Genomic DNA, 24986 nt, shown 5'->3' with positions numbered 1-24986 from the left:
ATTCTAGTAGTGAAAAAAAATCTGGGTTCTAATTGGGAAGGAGTTAAGAGATTGATACTTAGATCCGGCTGGAAGACAGGGAAGGCGACTAAGACAGACAGCGACTTCATTATTGATTTGCAGGTCTGCTTCTATAACTTAGAGGAGTTGTGCATATATAGATTTCAGGGAGTGTACAGAGTACAGGAGACTACAAAATTTAAGCTATAAAATCTAGGCACAGACCTTGCTATTTTTGAGAAGATAGGATATCTACTTCTCTTGACTCCAAAATCAATAATAAAATATTTAAATTAAAAATCTACATCGTTGATCATAATCTATATCACTAAAAATTACCTAGAAACCACATTCATAGAATTTGGCGGTCTTTGACCTATACATCATATGGACATAAAAAATGAGTTGTTTCTATTGTCCTAGTATACTAAAATATTTAAATTGAAAATTGATCTTATTGATCATGATTTACACATTAAAACATTAAAACACAGAGACCAAAAATCAATGGATTTCAACACCTATATCAAAACAAAACATAATCTCATATTATTTTAACTATTCATTTTGCAACAACTTGATTGATAGATCAGATACTACAAGACCATACAATTTTTAACTTATAAAAAATTTTCGTGATATAAATTACCATCTTAATTTGGATGCCTTATTGATTTTGGACTTGCAATAGACATCCTCTCCTCTCAATCAAAGCAAAGTATATCTTTCAACAACTTCTTAGTACCTTCAGGATACAAAATCCATTACTCAAAAGGGATAGCAATCAACAAAGTTATAGCAATCAACAAAGTTTTCTTTTTTTTGTTTTTCTGTTTGTTGACAAAGAAAAAAAAGAAGAAAAAAGCCCTTTCTTTGTTTTCAAGTATATTACAACTTTAAACCAGAGAGAGCCAATGAACATGTTCATAGTCCAAAGAAGAATGATATGACCATGCACAACTTAGTAGTTCCTTAGGTCAGGAATGAACCAAGTTTGTGTCTTGCAAATCCTATCAGAACTCTCCTAACACTGAATATTACTGCAACCTCAATTGTTCAATTCAAAAAGCTTTTACTATAATACAAACAGGGGGAAAACGAGATACAAATGGAACTTCAAAGAGAGAATATATATGTTTACCCAGAGAGAGAGAGAGGGAGAGATCATATATAAGAAAGAGTACTTTACATTTTGACATGTGCATCGCTTTGAATAACCTGTTTATATGATATGTACGAGAAAAATGTTATACAGATATATGCACACATCACAAATTCGCTTGCATTGAGGCAGGGTGAGAATACAGCATAAGTACCAGAGCAGGCCTACCGTTGTAACATAGTTGCTGTTACAATGGCTTGAGAGATGGGAGTGAGACTTCATCAAGTCCCTGAATGGTGTGCCAAACGAGGGTGCCAAGCAGGCAGGCTTTGTATGAGGATACTAAGGTTTTCAACCACCTTCAGCAGGGGAAGGAGTTCTTGATGCCTGATCAGGCTCTTGGTTGGAAGCCTGGGCCTTGAGAAGGTATGAGCGGGCCACTTCTAACATTTGGCCCACTTCTTTCTTGTACTGTAAACAGAAAAAGAATCAAGAACACTTCATATGCAACAACTCAATAGGTAAAACTCTAATATAGATGTATGTATGAAATGCTACATGTAATTAGGTTTATTTTTGTACACAGTTTTATTCAATGAACTTTGTATATAGTTATATAGAGGAACATCAGAATCTCAAATTATCACATGCAATTTGAACAATATCAGTTAATAAGAGGTACATGGAAGTTGCAAAAGTATCAATAACTTGCATCAATTTTTGCCATTTGCTACTTTACCCAGTAACATGATGAAGCCTCCCGCTAAATTTTTAATCAATGTTATATGACTATTTCTAAATGCCTCCAAGGGTAAGAGTATGCCAAGTCCATCCAACATATTCCAGTAGTCTGAAGCACTTGTGTAGCGGATACATGTGAAAAGATAGGCAAGATAAAATGGTGATGAAGAATCAATTAGAACAACAGTTGGAGTTAAGTTGTTCAAGGACGAGGTAGCATGTGCAACTTGATAGAAGGGCACAAAATAGGGCACACATAACAATAAAGAACAGAAATTCTTGACGAAACCGAGGACTGGCCCATCATACAATATGTCCCTTTGACGTATATCCATGATTTTTTGAACATACTAATATTATTTATCAGAGAATTGTGTTTAATGCTCTTTTCAAAATAAAAGATTCGAATTAAGTTGCTAATGGGCATACATAAAAAGAAGCATCATGGCAATTAATGTGAAGTGAAAAAATAATGAATTATGTTAGCCCTAGCTCCTGGAACAATTCATAAAACCTTCAAGACATTAGAAAGCGAAGGCAAGTAGAATTCACAAATTCAATGTGGCCACCTAGGGTGGAAGGTTCCCGCAACTTGAGTGGCCTTGCATATGAGCAGGTGTTCATGTCTGCCCCGTTGAAGAGGATATATCTATCTACTACTGTTCCATAACATATCTTACCCATACCACTGATCCTCCTTCAAAACAAGCAATGAGGATAAAAAAACTAGTGCAGAATGCATAGGAAGCAAAGTGGATAAGGAGATGAAAATGAAATGCATACCTCATCGACAGCTCCAGTCTTTATCTTAGACTGCATAATGCACCATTTCTTAAAATGAGCACCTGAAAATATCCAAGATTTGTTTTATTTCTTTTAACCAGAAGCACACAGTGCTAGCATAGACATTAAACAAAATAAACATCTAAAACTAGAAGAAGACAGAGGCAGATAGACAACAAGGGAAAAAAAGCGTAGAAGATCGAACAAATAACTCACCAACTCTTATGTCAAGCATACAAGAAGACTCGGTGTTTGTTTTAAACGACCATCTGCAGTGTACCTGAAATGGTCGAAATAATAACATTATTCTCCCAACAATTCAAGTTTTCAACCTTCTCTCGCATATGAATAAATGAACCTTATAGATAGATCAAGATGATAACAGTGAACTAAACAAAAGGCAGTGATGCAAGTCATCATGGTATGCTGAACCGGCCCGTACCGGACCGGTCCGATTTCACGGTGGAAAACGGGCTATGGGGCCGGAACCGAGCGGTATGGAGGGCGTACCGGTGCGAACTAGAGCGGTTCGCAGCGGTACAAGCCCGGTACTGCCTTCAGTTTGCCACAACGCCGTGCAGTAGCTGAAACCTGGCCGAATCAGTGGTACTGGTTTGGTACGGCCCGAACCGATTCGGTAAGCCACTGGTACGCCCATCGGTACCGGTTCGGTACACATTGCAAGTCATCAAATCATTTCCATGATGCATACATAGTGGACATTACAGCTCAGTACAAGCGCAAGAAAATTTGATATAAAGCCAGTCAAAAACCATATGATCATACCATTTGAAGGAAAAAACAGTAAAGTCCCGTTTAATACCTCAAAGTACGAACCAAATGGAATATCATGTGCTTGTTGCACTGTCTCAAAAACCTGATACATGAAAATATTGTGAATTAAATGAAAAATATGCATCAAAGGAGATTCCAGGAGAGCAAAAGTAAAGAAGAATTTGAACAAGCCAAAATAATATAGCGAAAAATATCTTCCTTGGCTTTGAGAGATTGAGTCAATAAATCACACCAAAGTTGTTTTATCAGATGAAAGAACTGCATTCTGCCACTCCGTCATGGCTGTGTCTGGAGGACACATGGGACTATGACATAATGATCTGAATGTTATTTCTCTGACTTGACCATCATATTCATCAGCAACGTGCCACTGGCCCAACTGTAAAGAAAACAAAGACTGAGACGATTATAAAGAACCGGGAGTAAACTAACATTATAGTGACATCTAAGTTATTCTCTATATATAATCACATTCATTCTCATCTTTAAACAAATATTGCACTATATGCACATCACTATAATAATGGTACATGACAGGACATAAACAAACAGGCAACTGCACATGAAATTGCTAGGATATGCAATAAACAGGCATTTTGAAGATGATAACACATCCTTTGCATGTCTCAGTTGGTAGGAAGGCCGTCTCTGTGGGGCATTCCATGTTTGATTCATGTAATTATATATGATGGATTGCCCAACAGAGCACCCAGAATGAAGAAGACGATAGCACCTCTTTCTCACAATAGCACCACATGCCTTCAGCTGACCAAAAGCACCAATTGGCATATCAATGGATGGCAAGCTCATTGAAGCAATTGCATGAAGCTTTGCCCCACACACACACACATGCACAAAAGGAAAAAAAAAAGGAGAAAAGAAAAAAGCCAATTACATAACAGAATCTATCAGTGGTAGTAAGCAGTCAAAAGCTAATGAATTTCATACGACAGAACTTCAAAGACCATGACGTGAGAGATAATCATTGCATGCTGACACATTACATTGAGATTTGTATCCTTCCGTGCAGTGCGATATTCCTCGATAAACTTTGAGTTGTCACTCAACAGCACATTAAAAAACTGCTCAGCTGTGCATGGAAAAATATCCTGGGACAAGATTGGCGAAACAAATTAGATAAAAATAAATAAAATTTCAGAAATCAAGTATCTGTTATGGATGATGAGGCTGATGTGTACATTGAATATGCCAACTAGAACTTCTTCTTTAATGAAATCTTGGAACTTTCCTGTCTTCTCAATATCATCTTCCGGAATTTTAATCTGTTTTCTACTACCTCTGACAGAGCTACTGTGTGCACGCAATGCTGACTGTGCCCACTCCTACATTTCCAAATAAATGCAAAGGATTAAATTTTTTCTTTTCAAGTATTTATAATGTGAAGACACACAATCATAGATCATAGATCTAGGCTCAAAAACCTAAACCAATTGTCCAGGTACCATATGAAAAACAAACAGCTTTGATATTGGAGAACCTGTCAGATATAAAGCTGATGTAGGAAATCTTATTACAGAAGCAAGCACAAAGCAGCTTTAAGAGACATTCAGGTTGACTTGGATATAGTTAACCTGATCAGCATAACTAGGCAGTAGGAAAGATCCCCACACTGGCTTATTGCATTACAACATACTAAGGATTAACAGAGTTCGGATTTAAAACACAATTATGCATAAATACCATTCTTAATTGATGGATCAATTAGAGAAGAATGCAGCCATAATTATGGAGAAAAGGGGTTTGCTACATCATATATTGGAATTCAAGATCATGCCCACTAAAACATCACCGTAAGAAATAAAAAACAGACACAGAAACAAACAATTAAAATTTAAAACCAAACTTGGATCACAGAAAGCAGCAATCTCTATTGGAAGCCAAAAGGAACATATCCTCAATCCTCCTAGACAGAACATGAAAATGAAATTTAACTTCAATAGTGACAATTGAAGAGAAATTTCTTGAATAATACTGATATAGGAATTTATAAATTGAATTAGAACAATAACATCAGAATTTGAAGATTAATATTCACATTCCTGTAAAAAGATTCAAATGCTGATAGTCTTTATACTAGTTTTCCAAGCCATGACATTAATATAGTAAAATAAAAATTATTCTAATCCATGACAAAAATTTAATGAAACCTCTGCATATTAAACTATAACAAACGCACCATAAAAGTAATTTAATGTCCTGATACTTGAGATACAAAATGGTAGTCTAATAATAATAGACAGACAAAATACAGGACCAATTTCTATGAAGAACACCTGCTTCTCAGCTTCTAACGTTGCACGGAAATTCTTTGTTGCACGTTGTAAAATTCTCAGTGTATGATTTCTGTTCCAAAAAGATGCGAACATGTACCTAACTCTTCCTGAAAAGCAGAAGAGGGAAACATTCAATGCAGTTAACATCTCATACTGGATTCTGGAAAAATTTGTCCAAAGCAGGGTGCACTACCAGATGTTCCAGCAGCTATTTTCACAAAAACATTTAAAAAATGCATCATTGCATATTCAAATACAGAGTAATTAGTGAATGAGCATGATAAAAAAAATAAAATATAACCAAGAAGAGTCACTGGATATGTTATAACATGATTCCTTTTCTTTCATTCTGATCACAAAATTGATCAACCATTACAATATATATTTCAAGTTTAAGCAAGGTTTCTGCACCATTATATTTTCTTATATGTAAGCATTGATGTATGTGCAATCACGCTAGAATGGACAAATTTTCAAAACATATATCCACTGAAGAAAGAAGTGAAATGTCCAAATGTCACTATCAGAACTCTCCTTCATTCATTGGCCAAAAGCAAAGAGATGCTTCTATGCATAAGTAAATGTGACAACTTTAATCAAACTCCAACATAAGGCACAGTGGTAAGAGTATGATTTTTTCTGAATGCAGAATAAACAAACCTTCTCGGACTATACTACGAACATGAATTCTCCGAGACTCCAATTGATATGCAAGCTTCTCACAGCGGTAGAAGTCCTTATATAACACCTAGATGGGAAGTTGTGAACCCGATATCCAACGGGCACATACCCAAGATATCCAATGTGGGGTTGTGTACCTTAATATGCAGGATATTCATTTTTCTGAAATTAATTTTTGCCATGGTATATTACTTGTTCATATGGCCAATGGCTTACACATGTACACTAGTTAATTAGTATCTTTCCCTTATTATATGTCCCACTATGGTTTATACTCCGAATTTTTAGATTATCATGTTCTCCATGTGCAAGAAACAATTGTGTGATATCAGTTTGTTTCATAAATAATTCAATAATTCAAAATTATTAAGTGCAAATAGCTAACAGAAATTAGTACAGATACTAGAGTGATTGACTATGCAGCATTTAAATTGGTTAATTATAAACAATGGTTTAGATAGATAGAAGTTGTTATAATTAGTCACCGTTAAAACAATCCAAAAAAGAATATTAAAATATGCTATTTATGTATTTACTAATGGATCTTGTATATTTTCGTGTTGATGTGTTCCAACTAGACCTGAGCATCCTGTCCTAGTTTTGGTGGGCCTAGACCCTAGCTTTGACCCTTTGGGCTGGGCTCGCACCAAGAATTTCAGGCCCATGGAAATTCGGACGGTGCTAGCACAAATACATAAAGCTGGCCTGATTTTATAAATATCCAATAAAATATATTATTACATTTATAACATTAATTACATAAAAATACTACTTTGAAATATAAAAATAAATAAAAATCTCTATTTCTCTTCCCTGATCCATCCGTTTCCTATATCCCTCCACTTCTTCGATAAAAAAGAAGCTGGTGTGGTAGTATTTGTATTGTAGCCAGCAATGGGTCTGTCGGCGGCGAGGAGGTCTTAAATGGAGGAATTGGCGTGGACACAACTCCCTTATCGAGAGAGACTTCAAGAAATTCTCTATTCCTAATTACTGCGGTACGTAAAATACAAATATCGGAAAGAGCAAAAAAGAAAAAAAATCCGGATATTAATAGAAAAAAGGAACCCCGCTAAGTGGTGATTCAACATAGATTCTACATCTTGGAACCAAGCCAATTTTGGGGCAGCTTTGTGATAATGGAACCAACCGGCAAAAAGCAACCTCCTGCCACCTCCTCTTCCTCTCTCACTCTTCCCTCAAGGATTTGGTGAAGTATTCAAGATCTTTTGTGTCATCACCACTCCCTCTCCCTTTCTTTTGATTCAGTGAAAACAAGCATTGCTCCACCTACAAGAATACCATCTCTATCTCGCCAACCACACGTGCCCATTGCTTGTCCCTTTCTCTCCCTTCCCATGCCTCTTTGTCATGGCCATTGGACTCACCCTACAAATGGGTTAGGTTGACTCATGATCCAACCCGATCATGACCAATTAGACCCAACCCGATCCATTTTTGGAGATCTGCAAGCCGAGTCAGGGTCAAAAATTAGGCTCGCATTGCAAACCAGGTTGGTTTTGGAGTTTGTATTTTTTGACCCAACTAGACTGGACCGGACTTGCATAATATCCTAGTATGCTTTGCATGAACAAAAATATAGTCCCAACCTGACCCAGGCACGATATAACGTAGCCCAAAAATGTGAATTATACAAATCCCTTCACCTACATATCTTTTCAATTCATCAAATGAAGCTTATTTAAACCAATCTTTTTTTCATCTTAACAACCCCATCTCTAATCACCAACTTTCACCTAATTACATTTAAATATTTATTATTTGTTTTGGTGAATTCCTATTTATAATATCCTTAAGCATATCAATATTTAAATTTCAAAATTATAGTTCATAAACGTGTACCATAAGAATGATTATTGGATCAAATTAATTTTTTTTAATGGAATCATGCTTAGGTTAGTTTTTAGTTTAAATAAAATTATTATTGATTTTTATATTTAATTATTATTTTTTTAGCTATAAAATAACAGCTAAATGTTTGAACCGAATAATAGATTTAACCTGAGCGCAAATATTTCAGGGTGGGTATGAGTCATACTGGACCCCAACTTGATATGAATAAGTTGTTATTTGTTAAGTCTAAAATCTTTACCATGTACCTAACTTGACCCTATAAACCAATGGGATCAATCTAGATCTAAAATTAAGGAATAAACATAAAATTGGGGTTGAAAGGGGGTCAAGTATACCCCAATCTAAACCAACCCGTTTGCATCCCTAGTCATCCTATATTGATTAAGGCCAAGCCCTGCCAGTCTTAGGTTTGGGGTTTAGTAGCAAGGTTGGGCTCGGACTGAAAAACATAAGCCCTTGGGCTAGGCAAGGGCCAGCATTTCAACCTATGATATGGAGCTTAAGCCTGGTCGAAACCCGACCCAACCTAAATGAATAAAATCTAGTATGACGTGTTATGCATAGTACCCCGACCCTTAACTAGCATAGCAACAAAAGGCATTACTTGAGTACTTATGAAATGGTTTACAGTGACTTTGAATGGGTAAAATGGTCATGCAATGTAGTGGTGATTGTATAAGAAAGAAAAAAAACAATAGAAAGTGGTGTCTTTAAATTGATTCAAGGGAAGGAATTCAACAATGGGCTTTTAAAGCATGGAACAATTATTCATGCCCCTTGGTTGTGAGCCTTCTGTATGGAGGAGAGGCCCGATTGAGTGGAGAATAATAATTGTAATTGAAAGGTGCCAGAGTATTTCCAGAAATAGTTTCAAAGAAAAGGTGTTGTTTTGATGAGGACAAGTATGGGAGACATTAAAATGCCTGGTAATTATGGAGGATGAATAGAATAAATTGGTATTTTACACCTGAAGAGGGACAGTATTGCCGCAATTGCATGGAAAAACTGATGATTATTGAGAGATAGTAAGAAGGATCACTATGAGCAATCTAGTAAGTTGCACACTAGTTGTGTGGTGCCCATCATGAAAGTTGAGATGTAGCATATAGAAAGGTATGGAACTATGGATTGCTGCATGCAAGCCAACAACGGGCATGGAAAAAGGCCCTTCTCTAGTGAATGACATGGGCAGAAGACCTGATGGAAGAAAAACAAGTTTAAATTCAATGCTTAGCAGCAACCACGAGAAACAATAGTGTACATTTTCTACAATGTACTTGGCATTTCATTCCCTCATTTTTTTTCAAGCTCTGTTTATCTTAGAAATGTTTTTTCAGCCAACATTATTATACTAGGTGTATCATCCACCACAAGTTCTACCTTAATAGGTTGAGTAGGTTCTACACTTTTGTCATAGTATACTAATTCTTTCCATTAATCATACTTTGTTGTATAACAATTTAGTTCATGAATTTTATGCCATGTAGGGTAATTAATTATTGTATTTTACACATAAAGCAACCAAGTTTTTTTTATGTAACCATGTTGCAGGATTTCTCTCCCCTTCTACTCAAAAAAAAAGAAGAATGTACACATGTTTCTAGTACATTTTTTCCCATTTTTTTGAAATTACTAAAACATGTCTACTGATATAAAAAGTGCTTTAACAGGTAATATGAACAGATTTTGTATCATCATTGTTTAATCATTATTTACTGCTTCCAGACATCTCAAGAAACAAGCAAACACAAATTTAACATCAAATATATATATATATATATATATATATATATATATATATATATATTGATTGATTTTAATTCTTGATAATGTCAAAAGCTATTATAAACTTATTACATATGAGATCTACAGTAGGAAAATTAAAAAGATTCACGACATTACACATATCACTGACCATCTGGGCTTCCTAAAGGAGGAACACCATGCCCTCCAGCACCCATACGAAGAATTATTGTAATTGCAGGGTTGATAAATGCATGTTGGCTTCGTCTTATCTGCATTGCTAATAAAAAACTTTAAAGCAATTATATCTATAAGCATATGATAAAATTTTGATACTGGACTCAGGAAATAAGCTGAAAAAAGATAACCAAAATACCTCATGAATATCTCCTAAGGGTACAACCACCTATCAAATAAAACAAATTGCTATTAGTGAATCAATTTAAGGAAACTAGTGTATGAAAATGTGAGTATTACTCAATTCAATAATTTTGATGGATTTTTTCAATCACTTGCAGAATTTTTTTTTTTTTTTGTGGTCTCAAAGTATTTTAAGATAAATAAACAAATATTGTGAGAACAAGAAAATAATTGAGAAAGCATTAGCATGCATAAAGTGTGCTATTCTTCAAACCATTCTTCAAAGGTGGGAAGCCATTCTTCATATGAGACAGCTTTATTTTAAGGACATCATACATTTACAATTAACTGCATAAGCTCATGAAAATATTTATTGATACAATTTCAATACAAATTCACAACATTTTTCTATGACAGTTTTCTGTAAAAACTTATTGAATGCCACGACCTCTACAAAAATATATATAATTGACACAACTTGTCCTAAAATCAAGTCTAAGGTTAGAATAAAAAAAGCTTCAATAGAGACAAGCACAAATTCATGTCTTTTTGTCAAAAGCAATTGCTATGTCTTTTTTCTTCTTTGATTAGAAATTGATATGTCATATTAATAACTTCTAAGGGTCTTTTTAAAGATTTATTCACTTTTTTTGTCAATCTTCATCATTTGTTTCTAACTTCCTCAATAACCAAATCAGAATGACAAACTACATATCTGATTTTTTTCAAAATGTCATCCATGAATATCTAAAGACCTACTTGACAATATTAGCCAAAAATAATTCACTAGTAGAGCTAGGGTTAGAACTTTAAGTACTGTACAGATGTAGGGTCATCATTATGATATCAAAGCATAGATTAAGTCCTTACCCAAAAAAGGCACAGTCCAAGCTATATATATTCATTAATTGTGGATCAGAACATTATGTCAGAGGAGGTCAGACTGGGTGCATGAATCGGTCATAAAAGCACCAGGATCACCCTTTTGGTCAGTCAAGACAAGGAGATAGTTGCACACTCCATATGCAACTCCACTTTCTTGCTTAAACTGCCATTAGGACTAAAATTAGGTAATTTTACGGAATCAGCCAGTAGAAAATGGGTACCGTATGCTGGTTTTCAAGAAGAAAATGAAGAGAAGAATGAAGAGCAACTTTGGCCCCTTATCCCTCTCTGTGATCTCTTTCTCTTTCATATCCATTCGTTCATTTGATCTTTCACCCAATTGCTGTTTATTCTCACATGCTAATACATATTACATTCTGCTGCTTTGTTTCTGATCATATTGCAGATATTGCAATTAGTAATTTCAATAAATTGGTACTCTTTTTCCTTGTAAGATCCACTCTCCTTCTAGTGCTTACATGCCAATAATATTTAAGTATACATTATATCCATTATATTTCTTGATGTTCCAGCAAATAAGCCCTCCTCAAAACATCAACTTAAGTCAACAATTAAACATCTCAGATCACCTAATCAAGCCTACATCCCTTTAGAGAGGATAGATGCTACTCAAAATACCTTAGAACCATGGTATGTTGTACCGTACCGAACCGGAAGGTAGCGGGCATACCGTACCGTACCAGTTCGGTATCGGTACCTACTGGCACTGGTGGCATATCGACCCTCGGTACGCTAGGCATACTGTATACCGTACCATACCAACACTATACTAATGTGGCACTGGTACGGGGTCCGGTACCGGCACGGTGAACCTTGCTTAAAGCAGAGTATCTTGATTCTTGATCCTAAAATATATATAGTCACCAAAACAGAAAATTGTCTTGTTTCTTGTGACAACACAGCCAGGTGAACTCAGCACTCAAACCCTAGTTTAACCCTTTAGACCACACATGCACAAGCCACCCTTAAGTTGTCCTACATCAATGAGATTTCTTTGTTACTACAATAGATATCATTAACACTTCAAGGGACAGTAAGTCCTGCTTGATTTACTCTACTTTTTAGATTTAAGTTGCATAATTTTCTCTCTCTTGTGCTGCATGTTTAAACATTTTACATTATATCCCTCTCCATCACTTTGAAGCATTAGAGGAACCTCTTACTCCTCTCCTACACGATCTTTAATCAGTTTTTGATTCAGGAATCAGGATGGAGTAAGGCTTTCGGTAGACCATATTTCTGACAAGAAAGTTTCAGAAAAAAAAAATGGAATACAGTAGCAGCTATTCTGGCCAAACATGCTCAATCCTAGATAACCAATCCAGAAGGAAGTGTAAGAGGTGTAAGAACATTATTCCTGAAAGAAACCCACTTTGATATGGTAAAGCAAACCCTCGGTCCTAGAGTAACTCCAGCCAGGAAAAAAATTTCAGCTGAACGAAAATTGGAACAACATTTCTGATTCCGCTTTATCTTATTCTCAAATCAAATGCAGCCTTCGTGTTTCAAGGCCACAAATTTCCATCCCAATATTCAATCATTTCAAAATTTACACTAAGTTACGATACCCTGTAGAGAAAACACTCCAAAGGCACATCTACAGTTCGTCAACCCCAAACTACAATCCAGATCAAAACTTCGCTCGCTATCTCGCAAGATATCTGAATGTACACTTTGAGTTGTTCAAAAAAGAATTGGCTCAAGCCACTTTTGCCATCCATTTGACCAACATTTTCAAAATTTCCTTAAAGCATATCTTCATCTACTAACATCAAATGACTTTTCACGGTCCAACTAATACAGAACCCTAAAGCCAAATCAAACAATCATATTATATCGAAGAAGTCATCCTTGTTGTCCTAATCTAACAATATATCCACAAGAAAAATATGGGAAGAAGCCTAGATAAATATTTTGAAAAAATGAACTGATTCATACTAATAGTAAGATATAGTATAAAAAACAGCTAAATGCAGAACATTGAATTAGAATATTCACACTAAAGAATTCACCTATTTCAAGAGAATTTAATAATGCTCTATTGGTCTTCCATAGAGGATAACAAACTAGAAGAAAGCTAATGCAAGCAAGCAACTTTATATTTAAATGAAATTAATACACGGTAAAAATTAGAGGTACTTGCTCAATGTTGGTTTATAGCATACATAAGAAATTTAATTTTGCAGTGGAAATATATCCCATATAATTCAGGAGATGTAATAGTGTAATCAAATCCATAACCAAAACTGTATGCCACCAAATACATAAAATATCAATGTAAAGCAATGCTCACCCAAAAAAAAAATCATCACTTCCAAATCAAACTAATCAATAAAGAACCAAAATAAATCTGACCACGTGGATTCAACACGGCTCATAATATAGTTATATAGCTATTGATTTTTTTTTTGAGATTATTGTGAGAAAATGCAATTAAAAGAAGCAGTAAACCTTATAGATAGGTGAAAGAAAATAACCTTTATTTGCTTAGAAAATACATTAGAATGGAAGCAAATATGCCATGCCGAGAGATACATGCGCCCATGGTATAAAAAGGACCTCTCAAGCGCACATGAATAACTATGATCAGCAACCTGAAACAATAAAGCCATCATCGTTCCACCAGTTATAACGGGCTGCAATCTTTCAACATTATACCATACAGATGAATTTCATGTGGTTCAGTTTTCATACTATAGGGAAACATACCTCATCTGGAGGAAGATCAAATATAGTTTGTAATGGCCCAGGTTTTTGATGAACCACTGTAGGGCCTTGTTTATCTAAAGAAATCCTTCTTCGAGCATCGGCACCAGCAAAGCCATTTAAAGCCCTACATGCAATTTTTTTTTTCAAAAAAAAAGTATTAGAAAACAGACTACCTCTATAATCTTTGACTTTTGTTTTTGACTAGGATACAGGAAAATTTGATACATATTACAAATAAAAAAAAGAAAAAAGAAAAATAAAATTAAAGAGATAATCGAAACAGCATGAGAAAAAACATCAGGTGGAGTTTAGTAAAGCATCCAGATCCACCTTTCTGTATCTACAGTCATACTCTATGTTAACATGTTTGAATTCGTAGGGGCCTCTATGAAACAAAAAAGAGAACTAACTATACAGGCTAACAACAAACCAATGGTGATACTATGCATTCATAACTAGTGACGATAGGAACATCTTAAGCACGATTGAGTCTTGATTGGTCGTGACAAGATCCTAATTAGTCTTTTAACTCCTCACCAAAAGACCTTATTCTTATTGCGATGATTTACTAGTAGGATGTTTTTGTTTGCAGATTTGATGAGTTGCTACAAGGCAATGAAAACGATTCTTAAGAAACTAGAGGAAGGGAGATTCCTTGAGAAGGAAGAAAAGGAAATATAGACTGATTTATGGCGAAAATATTCAATTGGAGGTACTATTAAATATGGAGGAGTCTGCAATCAAGGATTCAAACAAATATCAAAGGTTCTCCAACCACGGAAAATTACCAACCAAGGATTTTACCATTAATGGAAGATGATGTGCATAGGGATGCTATATTTAACAAGTATGGAAAATAATGGAGAGACTCAAGATCCAGTAGCATTTGCACAGATGTTCTTCTTCCTTTTTTCATCTGTCTTTGTTCCTTTCTCTTCTCTATTTGCTGGATTTTCCCATGTTAGATAACCTGAAGAGACTACAAAACTTGGAGAAAGGTGTGAGCTCAAATCATGAATTGGTAGTTTTTTATGAATGAAAGAAATAAAATAATAAGGTTACTTCTCTATTTTCTGTGGGCTGATTGCATAGATTAGGCATGAGGCATGCAAAACACCGAGTGTGAGGCCTTAAGGCATGCGGGCACTAAGTACCATTCTTTCTATAATTAATTTGTTCTATTTTTATTTTATGAGCTATACTCTATTCTTCAAAATTCTCTTTCCTAACCCTACTCTCTCTCCAACCATTGGTTCTTTTTCTGTTGGTGTAATCCATCATTCTTTTTCCACAGAAGCTGATAAATCTCAGTACCTGACCTCGTCTACACATAGACATACCTTGTTCTCTTCACATAACCAAGGACCATAAATCTCAGTATGCTACCTCCTTCTCCGTCCTACACTGAAACCCCCTCCCCACCCACCCGACAAACAAACAAAAATCCTGCCTCCTCTCTTCCTTGTTCTCCTTACCTTCCTCCCTCCTCTTCCTCCAATCTGACATCCTCTACGCCTACTCATCCTTCGCTTCAACTCCAACTTCTCATCCCCCTTTCCCTCCACCTCAGCCACCTCATCTTCTCCGCTCTTCCATCTATGTCTAGGTACAATGCAATGCCCCAGATTCCACATACTGCACCTGCTATTTAGAAAGCTGAACAAAGATGCTACTGTTCATGACATTCTAGAAATCTGAAATGCACAATGCTACATATCAAACTGCATAGTGAATATTGGAGGATTATGCAATGACACAAGAGAATAATAGCAATATGGCCAACACAGATGATCCAGTGGTATGAAGCCCCAAACCAATGTCCAAACGTTCTAACACAATAAGGATCACATATACGACTAAGGTACACCATCTCGGTACCGAGCTTCATACCAGTGCACCCTATCACTATGTCAGTACAGTACAGAGCCGGTTCGGTATACCGAGTGTCAATACGCCCCACATACTATATATCGCTATCAAACTGGTACGGTACGATACGCACTGTACTGCCCGGTTTAGTATGGTATGGCATGCCATAGATATGACAAAGGACCACCACTTTAAACCTTGATATGAGCATATATCACAATACATCAAGAACTACTTAGTCATGATAACTTGTGACTCCATGAATACAATCTCAGCATATTTTGCCATATATATAACCACTTGATTTAGTCGCCAAAAAAATCTGTCGGCATTTGTAAGGTATAAGCTTTCAGTATTTTAAAACCAACTACAGTGGACATGCTTACTTCTAGGCTTGTGGCTACGTGGCCATGGTTACTTCTGGGCTTGTGGCTTCATGGGCATAACCTCAGCATACTTTAATCCATCAAGAGAGCCAGCTATGTTTAGGCTTAAAATGTAACTTTTCATGTTCTTGGCCAGCAAGCCTTCGATCTGTCAGACCTTATAATCAACTTACATCATCTTTAACTTTAGAAAGGTTTTACAAGGTTCACTCAAAACCTTGTAATTACCATTCAAAGTTGCATCCAGTAGATGGAACTATGCCAATTAACCCCATATTTTCAACATGGCAATGAATCAAAAACATCAAGAGAAAATGTTCAAGAACATTGAATAGATACAGGAGTTATATGACATGCAAGACAATAGAGAATTATGGTAAACTTCACAAGATAGATCTAGAACAGAGAAGTACATACTGGCAGAAACTAGTAATTAACATCTCTGAAATTTCATACAACTAAAGCATGTCCAACTAACATAACAAAACAGATACAGTAGTGAAACTAAAGAGCACTCCAGTTGCCCACACCACCAACCAAAACACAACCCCCAGCCCACCAACCTCCACACACAGACACTCACAGATAAAACACTCCATGTACAAAAAGAATAAGAATTAAAAAAAAAAGCATAAGCAACAAAATCTACAGTTGTTTCTGTGAAATTCTTATTTTTCTCTTATCCAAAAGCACTATAAGAATAAATAACTATCCATAAATAACATATTATTGCTTCCAGAATTAAACAGGTTGCATGACCAAAAGAATATCTAGCTACTAAATTCAGATGAAAAACTTCCTTACTACATAATGAACAGAATGATAACAAAGGGAAACAACCAGCAGGCCAGAACCAAAACAAGAAATCACCTAGTACTTGCAGGAAGCTTTGCCGTTTTAATATGAAGACAGACCTGGAAAGAACATCTTTTCAATAAAAAACTGATTGTAGAAAGATCCGCATATGATAGTTTATAAATATCAATTATAAAGTAAGATTCTACCTGTCCTGATGTGCTATCCAAAGTGTACCAGACGGCTCCAGTTTGGCCTTCACTTTCAACCAGAACTGTCACCGATCCAAGAACTGTGCTTTTCCATATTATGTCCCAGTCATATATTGTCACGTTAATCTATATAAATCATTGAAAATAAAATCCAATATGATTAGAATAGCACAGACAATAAAAAAAAATTAAATAATAAGTGCGACTGAACTGAACATGCATGTCATCAGTATGGACAAGGATAATTAGCTATAAGCAAAAAAAAAATACCTTATGGTTATATACTATCTTCACCTAAATCATATCATCTAAGATATCTTGGAAAGAAAACAAGGCTTACATTTTGGTTGTCAAAAAGTAGTTTATTAAGAAAATCGGTTTCCAAGTATTGTCGTTGCACACTATTTATGCGCTCTGAGCTATATCACAGCTTTGACAATGCATGCTTGTACAGGGCAGCCTACGATGATATAGGTGCCATAAACCACAACCTCAACCTTACCTGTTCAGAATATAACCTTTTGGTGGACCAAATAATATAGCCAGTGGATACCATCACAGATCAATGAACTATATTAGGATTAGTACATCACACAAAGTTGTGCAATAAAACTTGATTGGCTTATTGAAGGATGGAGTATTGCTGACTATGAGGAAGAGAAAACCAACACAATTATGTTTGTACATCTCAAACCATAGGACTATATCCTGATGGACAACCACGTTACGTGTTTATTACACTACATTGTATTCAGGACATTATACAGAAGTGTTAACACTAAATCATGGGCCAAGTGTGCCATGCAAATGCTTCATGAAGCACTGAGATAATGTGATTAATGTGTATTTATTGCTGGACACAACAAAAGAGGCAAGGAAATATTATCACGTTGTGAAGTTACAAAATTTAGACACTTTATTATAGTGTCAACAAAGTCAAAATTAATTCTGTCCTTCCCTACTTCTTTTAGTAGCAAACATATTAAGAGTTTCCAAGTGGAGCACACCTTTGGTACTTCAATAGGGCAAGCAGTTTGATAGTGACTTCTTTCTTAGGGTAGGGCGACGAAAGGCTACTTCAATGACGGAAATGTCATAGGGTCACTAACGGCACATAGGACTGATAAATTAACTCTTAATGGTTTATTGGAGACAAATAGTCTCATACAAAGGGTTAAGACTTAAGAGTATATCCAAAAATATTTGAGAAAATGTTTCTATGTCGTCATATTATCCGATGACCTAGTTTCAAGTGGACTACATAAACAAACTAATGTAAACTAGGAAAAATGGGACATGAAATAACCTGGACAGGAAGAACATCAACAACTAAATTGAACTCTTCTCCCCACATTGGGTTTCTTGAGCCTGGAACCATTGAGCTGCATTAAGATGATGATAGCAAAATTATATTCAGGTCCATATTAATTTTGCTAGATCCTTTGCTTAAAAAGAAAAGTTAAGAATCTGGCTAACAAGATGGTTTTCATAACACCAAATTTCATTGAAAGTTGAAATCAAATTACATCACCAAAATACATAAGCCTATTGCACTTTGAACCATTCCACGATATCAGATATCAAAATAAATTTAACTGGTAGAAACGCGACAAAGTACTTACATAGACCAAAGAATGAGATTGTAAAGACTAATAAAAAAACCATTACCATCGCTCATAAAGCTTAGAAAATTGAACATGGACACCAAATGGAGTTAATGCTTATCAGGCTACTACAATATATCTAAAAAATATACTTCATGTACCAAGTGCGTGACTACTAATCAGAGTCTAAGCTTGTTTTTTTCTCTCACCCATTATTAGATCCACATTAATCTACACTGCTACTGGCTCCTTAAATGTAATATAGACCATAGCATGAGAAAGGTAAGCTATTTTCCAAAGACTGATTAATGATTCTATAGTATCTCACTGAATTAGATTGTAATATGACACCCGTATGAGAGAAGAAACTGAGATAAAAATATCAAAATAAGGAAAAAAATCATGTCCCCAAGCAGCGTATGTGGTGCAACCAATAACAACTCTTCTTCCCCATCTTTTCAGGCATCTATCGTTTTCTGCGGACTCACTTTTTACAGCTTGGAATACTGCATGTGGAAAGTATGCTACTCCAACAGTTGTTCCATTATTTTCATGGTGTCAAAACAAGGGATCGGATTAACCCTACTAAAAATGCCAAGAGCTAACATACAAGATGTAACAATCACTTGACAATCTCCACCATTTAACTGAATCATCACCTGCCCTCTACCTAATGGCACAACCAAGAAACACCAACACCAAACATAGAAAAGGAAAACAATAATCATCTTTTTATCTATCAACTGTTTAAAAGTGCACTAGCTAACAACTGGTCATTCAAACATTTTTCTCCATGTCTTCCCTAGGTAATGACCAATCAAGTTCACTAGGTAATGTCTACTTACCAGCTATTTTAGCAAAGAAGGTCCTGCAAATTCAATCTTTTAGTACTAATGTAAGGGTGAATTTTCACTATAAACAAACAGTACCAAGAGTTTAACAAACATATCCAGTAGAGAGAATTAACTCAAGAGAAACAAGATGCCAAAGTATTTCAAATATCAACAATGAAGAAAAGTCACTATAGTCACCTAAACCGCTTTTGTTCACCACAAGTAATTATGGCATAAGGATCTGATGTGCCATTCAAATTTGCACCAATTAGGTTCTTGGCAGCCAATAGTTCCAACTGAAATAAGGAACAAATACAGACCATCACAAACGAATCAAATCAATACATATGATCTATATATGCATATTGCAACAACATGTAAATTAAATGGATAAAAAGAGATGTGATTTGCATACTCCAGATATCAAAAGCTCTTTCTCATCCAAGAGATTAGTGTTACCCAACACGAAATACCTTTATTAAATATGCAGAAGTGCCTTGAGAATCTCCTTTAGATTGGCTCATCTACAAAATAAGTGGAGAACTGCATGTCAAACAAATGCAAAAAATTATTTCATGAAACAGACGATAAGTAAAGTAATTTATAGAATCCAAAAATCCTTTTTTTCAAACATCAAAAGCAATCAAGCCCAGCTAAAAATGTACATATCTATGACTCAAATTAACATAAAATTGTACAAAGAAAATGAGGTATAACCATGAACAAGATATGTACATCTATATAAGCCTTTGAGAGGTGAGCAAGCAGCAGTGAATATAAAACATGTTCCTAATCCAATTCAAGTTATGACAGGAAGCTAATAAATCTAATAAGTCAGGAAGATTAAACTAATAACACATGCATACATACACATATACATGTCTAGTTTACATAATAACATACATATTAGTGCATACATACTTGCATATACAGAGATTGACAGAGACAGATAGACAGACAAATATATAGATCAATATATAACAGAATTCCTTATCTATTTACAGTTTAAAACCTTCATCAAAATCATGTTAAGATTATAACAATACCAACATCAACTGCTGTTACAAAGTCTTCATTTAGGTCATTATTATTTCAAATGTTTTTGTTTCTTTTTCTTCCCATCAACTACCTGAAACATGAGTTAACAAAGTTTAATATGATTACTTGACTAGTACATACAAATGTTTAACTGTGACAAGAATAAATGATAGTGACAACACCCTAATACATTAAATAAAGACACAATTTTGAGGACCCCAATCTTCATTTGTGTCTTTCCCACTTTTTATTTGGATATTATGCACATCTACGTGTAAATACATTTGCTGAACTACTAAGCTTCCACAGCATTTGAACACTCTGCTGTACAATATTACAAGAGAGCTAAAAAATATAGAAATGACCAGTGCCCATATAGAAATAGAATAACTACAAATCAGTTTAAGTGTGGAAGCAGATTGTGAACAATAGAGCATCATGGCCCCTGTCTTGAGCACTTAACTGTTCTTAGACCTCAAGGCAACAAAGAAATAGCATTTCCTCATTGCCTGGGGAGATAATACAAGAGAGCAATTGACTTCCGATAAAATTGGCTAGTTATGTCTCAATCTACCGGTTGCCTCCACACTAAAATATCTGCATCTCCTGAGAGCTCTGTATGTATCCCTCTTTTTGGACAATGGGTGGGTTAAATGACCTTTAAAATAGTGACTAGAATGGAGTTCGAGCTCTTCAATACTCTAGGCTCCAGCATGCCTTCTCTCACTCTCATGAGTTTGACAAAGGAGAAGGGCTGCGTATAAAGATTAAGAAAGGACTCTCTTCAATTTCAAGTGCACCAGAAACAACCCAGGAAACACCCTGCTATGGAACCTCACTAACAACTATGTTTTAACAATTTAAATGCAATCTTGCTCGCTGGTAATCCAACAAACAAAAACAATTCAGTATTGATTTTTTTTTTATTCTAACACCAAGGCAATAGTGAAAATGGCCATCTTTTTTAAATTCAAAGCACTAACTAAAAATGAATTTCATCAAAAAGAACCATGCTGCAAGAGCAATCGGAATTTAGGATATCAAGTAGGAATGTCAACAGCCCATCCTGCAGCCTAGATTCTACTATCTTGGATTGGATCATTCATCAATGTGTCAGTCCTAATCAAAATTTTGGTTTGCCCAGATACATCCCTTTGACATCCTTAATTTGAGGTGTTAATTGTATTTAAAAGTATAGCTGGTAGTATACACATATGCATTACGTGTAAGTTTGTTGCATAAAAGAAAAAGGATTGCATACCAAATTAATCACATAGATCGCGGGGTGTGCTACTTGCAGTAACTTACTACAGGTATCGTGCCCAGTCCAACATTTGCTTGACAAAAAAACAATAGTCCCAAACACCAAAACTGATTGACTAAAGAAATGTGCTAAATAAAGACTCCCCCATCAACAATTGTCTTGATGGAAAATAATAAATACACTAAGAATTTTGTTTCGATTCCTATTAACCATCCAATGGAAAGAAAAGGGAAAGCCATTACCTTTACAAATCAAGTTACCTTAAATTTTTCTACCATCTATTATCTCACTTCTTAGGCCAGGTTTGGTAAAGTTTTTGAGGAGCCAAAAAGCACTTTCTAGCATTCCAAAAATATTTTTGGATGGTATAGTGGTGTTTAATCAAAAAATCTGGAAGTGCTTTCTCCCCAAACATACTTTTTGGCAAATTTCGAAAAGCTATTTTGGCTTAACAAAAATTTTCAAAGTGACTAAAATGCCCATGAACAAATCCCATAATTACATCTTTAATTATTAACTAACATTAACCATGTTATATTATTATATCATATCATGCTATATTACATTATATCAAATCATATCATATTATATTATTATACTATGAATATATTATATTATATTATTACAATATATTGTTAAAATAATATAATAATATACTGTTATATCATAACATATCTTATTATATTACATTATATCATAATAATATACTATAATGTTATATTACGTTACATTACATTACAATAATGCATTATACTATATTACATTATAATAATATGGCAAATCTTATCATATTATATTATTATACTAAACTATATAGTATTATATTACCTTACATTACAATATTATATTACATTACATACATTATAATAATATTATACTATATAATAATGATAATATTATACTATATAATAATGATAATATTATATTATATTATTATATCATATTAATTTATATTATTACACAATTTTAGAATAATATTTATTACATTAAAAAATTATATCACATTATATTATACTAGAATAATAAGTAATACTATGTAATAATATTTTAATATATAATAATAAGTAATATTACATTGCATTTTACTCTACTATCCAATACTATGTAATGTCCTTTATTGTCATTTTGTCAATACAAAAAGCACTTTCATTTTCGTTACCAAATACAAGTTAGTTTCACGGCACTTTAGAAATATAGTTATTAAATAGCAAATAGCTTTTTATAAAAGCTCACTTTCCAAAAGCTCTACTTCCAAAAACTTCAAAAGCTTACTACCAATAGCAATCCCAAACATGGAATTAGTTGTTCCAAATGTTCCAATTTTATTTAATATCTCTTGATCTTTTCCATGTTATATCGGTTGTTCTCTGCTTTTTGTTGTTCGGTTTCACAATTCTCACTCAAAAACTATATTATTATTCAAGGTTCGCAATGTTGATATCAGAGCCCGTACTAGTACTATGTTGGTATAGTGTCAATACGCTAGATACAGGGACGAACCAACACTTGGTATGTCTCCCGTACTGAGTATCAATTCGATATTGATACAGTATAGTATGCCTAATATAGCGCAGTAGGCACCAATATTGCAAACCTTATAATCACTTTTTGTTTTTTCATACAAGTTGTCCTAATATATATACAAACTAAAGATTTCAAACACTTACAGTGATGCCGCGCTACCCTTTCAGTGGTTGATACAATGCCAGTTGCATAGAATCAGAAACAAGCATTTTCAAACTATATTGCAGTGCATTCATCTCCTTTCTGGAAACTGTTTGCATTCCATATCACAGTAGAATTGTTCAATTTACACCACACTGTAAGTGATGAGTGCTGATCAATATCACCGATGGTCATGCTCATGTATGACATGTTTTTCCAGTAGCATCCAGCAAAGATTAGGGAGTTAATGAGAATTCAGATATTATTTGTAAAATTATGGCAACCGTGTCTTCTCATATAACCTTTCACTTTGTCATGGTAGTCAGATGGTGCCAAAGATTTCTAGAAAAATCCCATAAAATAATCGAGAAAAGTAAATTGCATACTAAATAAACCAAAGCACTAGAAAAGCCTATTCCATATATTTGTCTCCATGATTCTAACAGTTAAAAAGCCGAATCTTTCCTTTTTATCTTAAAAGAAAGCCTCAGAATTTTCAACCACGATCGTTGAGCCTCCTCCTCATCTTGTAACGATGACATCCTCAAATTAATTGGAAACTACATCATCTATCCATCCAAGAATTGCTGTTTTCTCGATCAAGTACTCGACTGTAATTCCAAATTCACTTCAAATCGATAAATTTTCAAAAAAAAGAAAAACAATTTCGCGCAACTAACCTTCTCCTTATCGTCAAGAAGAGGCTCTTTCGCCCCCAGGGGCTCATCGCCACCAGACGACCGATCGACCCCAGTCCCCGGGCCTCCGGAAGACAAGCGCTCGAAGAAGGCGTACACGGCGATCACGAAGAGCGCCGCAGCGACGGTGACCTCGATCTCCCACCACGAGGGGAAGAAGAAACCGATCGAGACGCCCGCCATAGCCGCCGAGAGAAAGCCGATGCCAGCGGGCTCTAGTGTTTCTTGTGGGCGGCTTCTAGGGTTTCGCGGCCGGGGAGGGTCCATGGGAGGAGAGGGCAGGAAGAAGAGAGCGCGGCCATCTCTAGAAAGAAGGACGGGTCAAACGAGTTGGTTGGAGGGAGACGGCAAAGGCGGTGTTATTAATTTGGGATCGGAACATAAAAAAGAGGAAATCAAACAATTAAAAAAGTAGTGGGCTCCCAAACTGCCCTTGTTATTAATGGAGGACTATCGGAAGTGCCCTTCTTGCCCGCCTGGCGCCGGGGTTCGTGCTCACTCGTCCTTGAGTTCAAGGTCAGAAAAGCGTCGCTAGTTAATGGGCCCAATGACGTTACCAATGAAGGCTATTTGCCATGTGGCACATATTAATTGGAAGGTCTCAGGGCGAACTGGCTGTGAAACGACGTAATG

At 35.2% G+C, this 24986-nt stretch overlaps 1 protein-coding gene across 3 annotated transcripts; it reads right to left on the bottom strand.

Annotated features, from left to right (window-relative positions):
* Positions 1-1130: 1130 nt before the first annotated feature.
* Positions 1131-24766, bottom strand: LOC103706046 (BAG-associated GRAM protein 1-like). 3 transcript variants are annotated; one of them, XR_003385470.4, is made up of 19 exons: positions 24336-24731; positions 20162-20212; positions 19887-19984; positions 18558-18633; positions 17249-17377; positions 17115-17158; positions 13990-14113; positions 13758-13874; positions 10391-10420; positions 10187-10286; positions 5716-5822; positions 4621-4764; positions 4426-4530; positions 3654-3800; positions 3450-3503; positions 2843-2906; positions 2627-2688; positions 2413-2540; positions 1131-1573 (listed from the first exon to the last, which is right to left on the bottom strand). XR_003385470.4 is itself a non-coding variant. In XM_008790005.5 (18 exons), the coding sequence occupies exons 1-18, from the start codon at positions 24618-24620 to the stop codon at positions 1454-1456; spliced, it is 1857 nt and encodes a 618-aa protein (XP_008788227.1). In that variant the 5' UTR covers positions 24621-24766; the 3' UTR covers positions 1131-1453. The 3 variants fall into 3 exon arrangements, 2 of the variants coding, with proteins under 2 accessions (XP_008788227.1, XP_008788228.1); XM_008790005.5 differs by lacking the exon at positions 2413-2540 and having other exon boundaries at positions 24336-24766; XM_008790006.5 differs by lacking the exon at positions 2413-2540 and having other exon boundaries at positions 20162-20231; positions 24336-24690.
* Positions 24767-24986: the final 220 nt, after the last annotated feature.

This window comes from Phoenix dactylifera, chromosome 2 (assembly GCF_051530095.1).
Source record: "Phoenix dactylifera cultivar Ajwa chromosome 2, Ajwa_hap1_PhDact_Kaust_v1.1, whole genome shotgun sequence".
NCBI lineage: Eukaryota > Viridiplantae > Streptophyta > Magnoliopsida > Arecales > Arecaceae > Phoenix > Phoenix dactylifera.
This window is presented reverse-complemented; position numbering and strand designations above follow the sequence as displayed.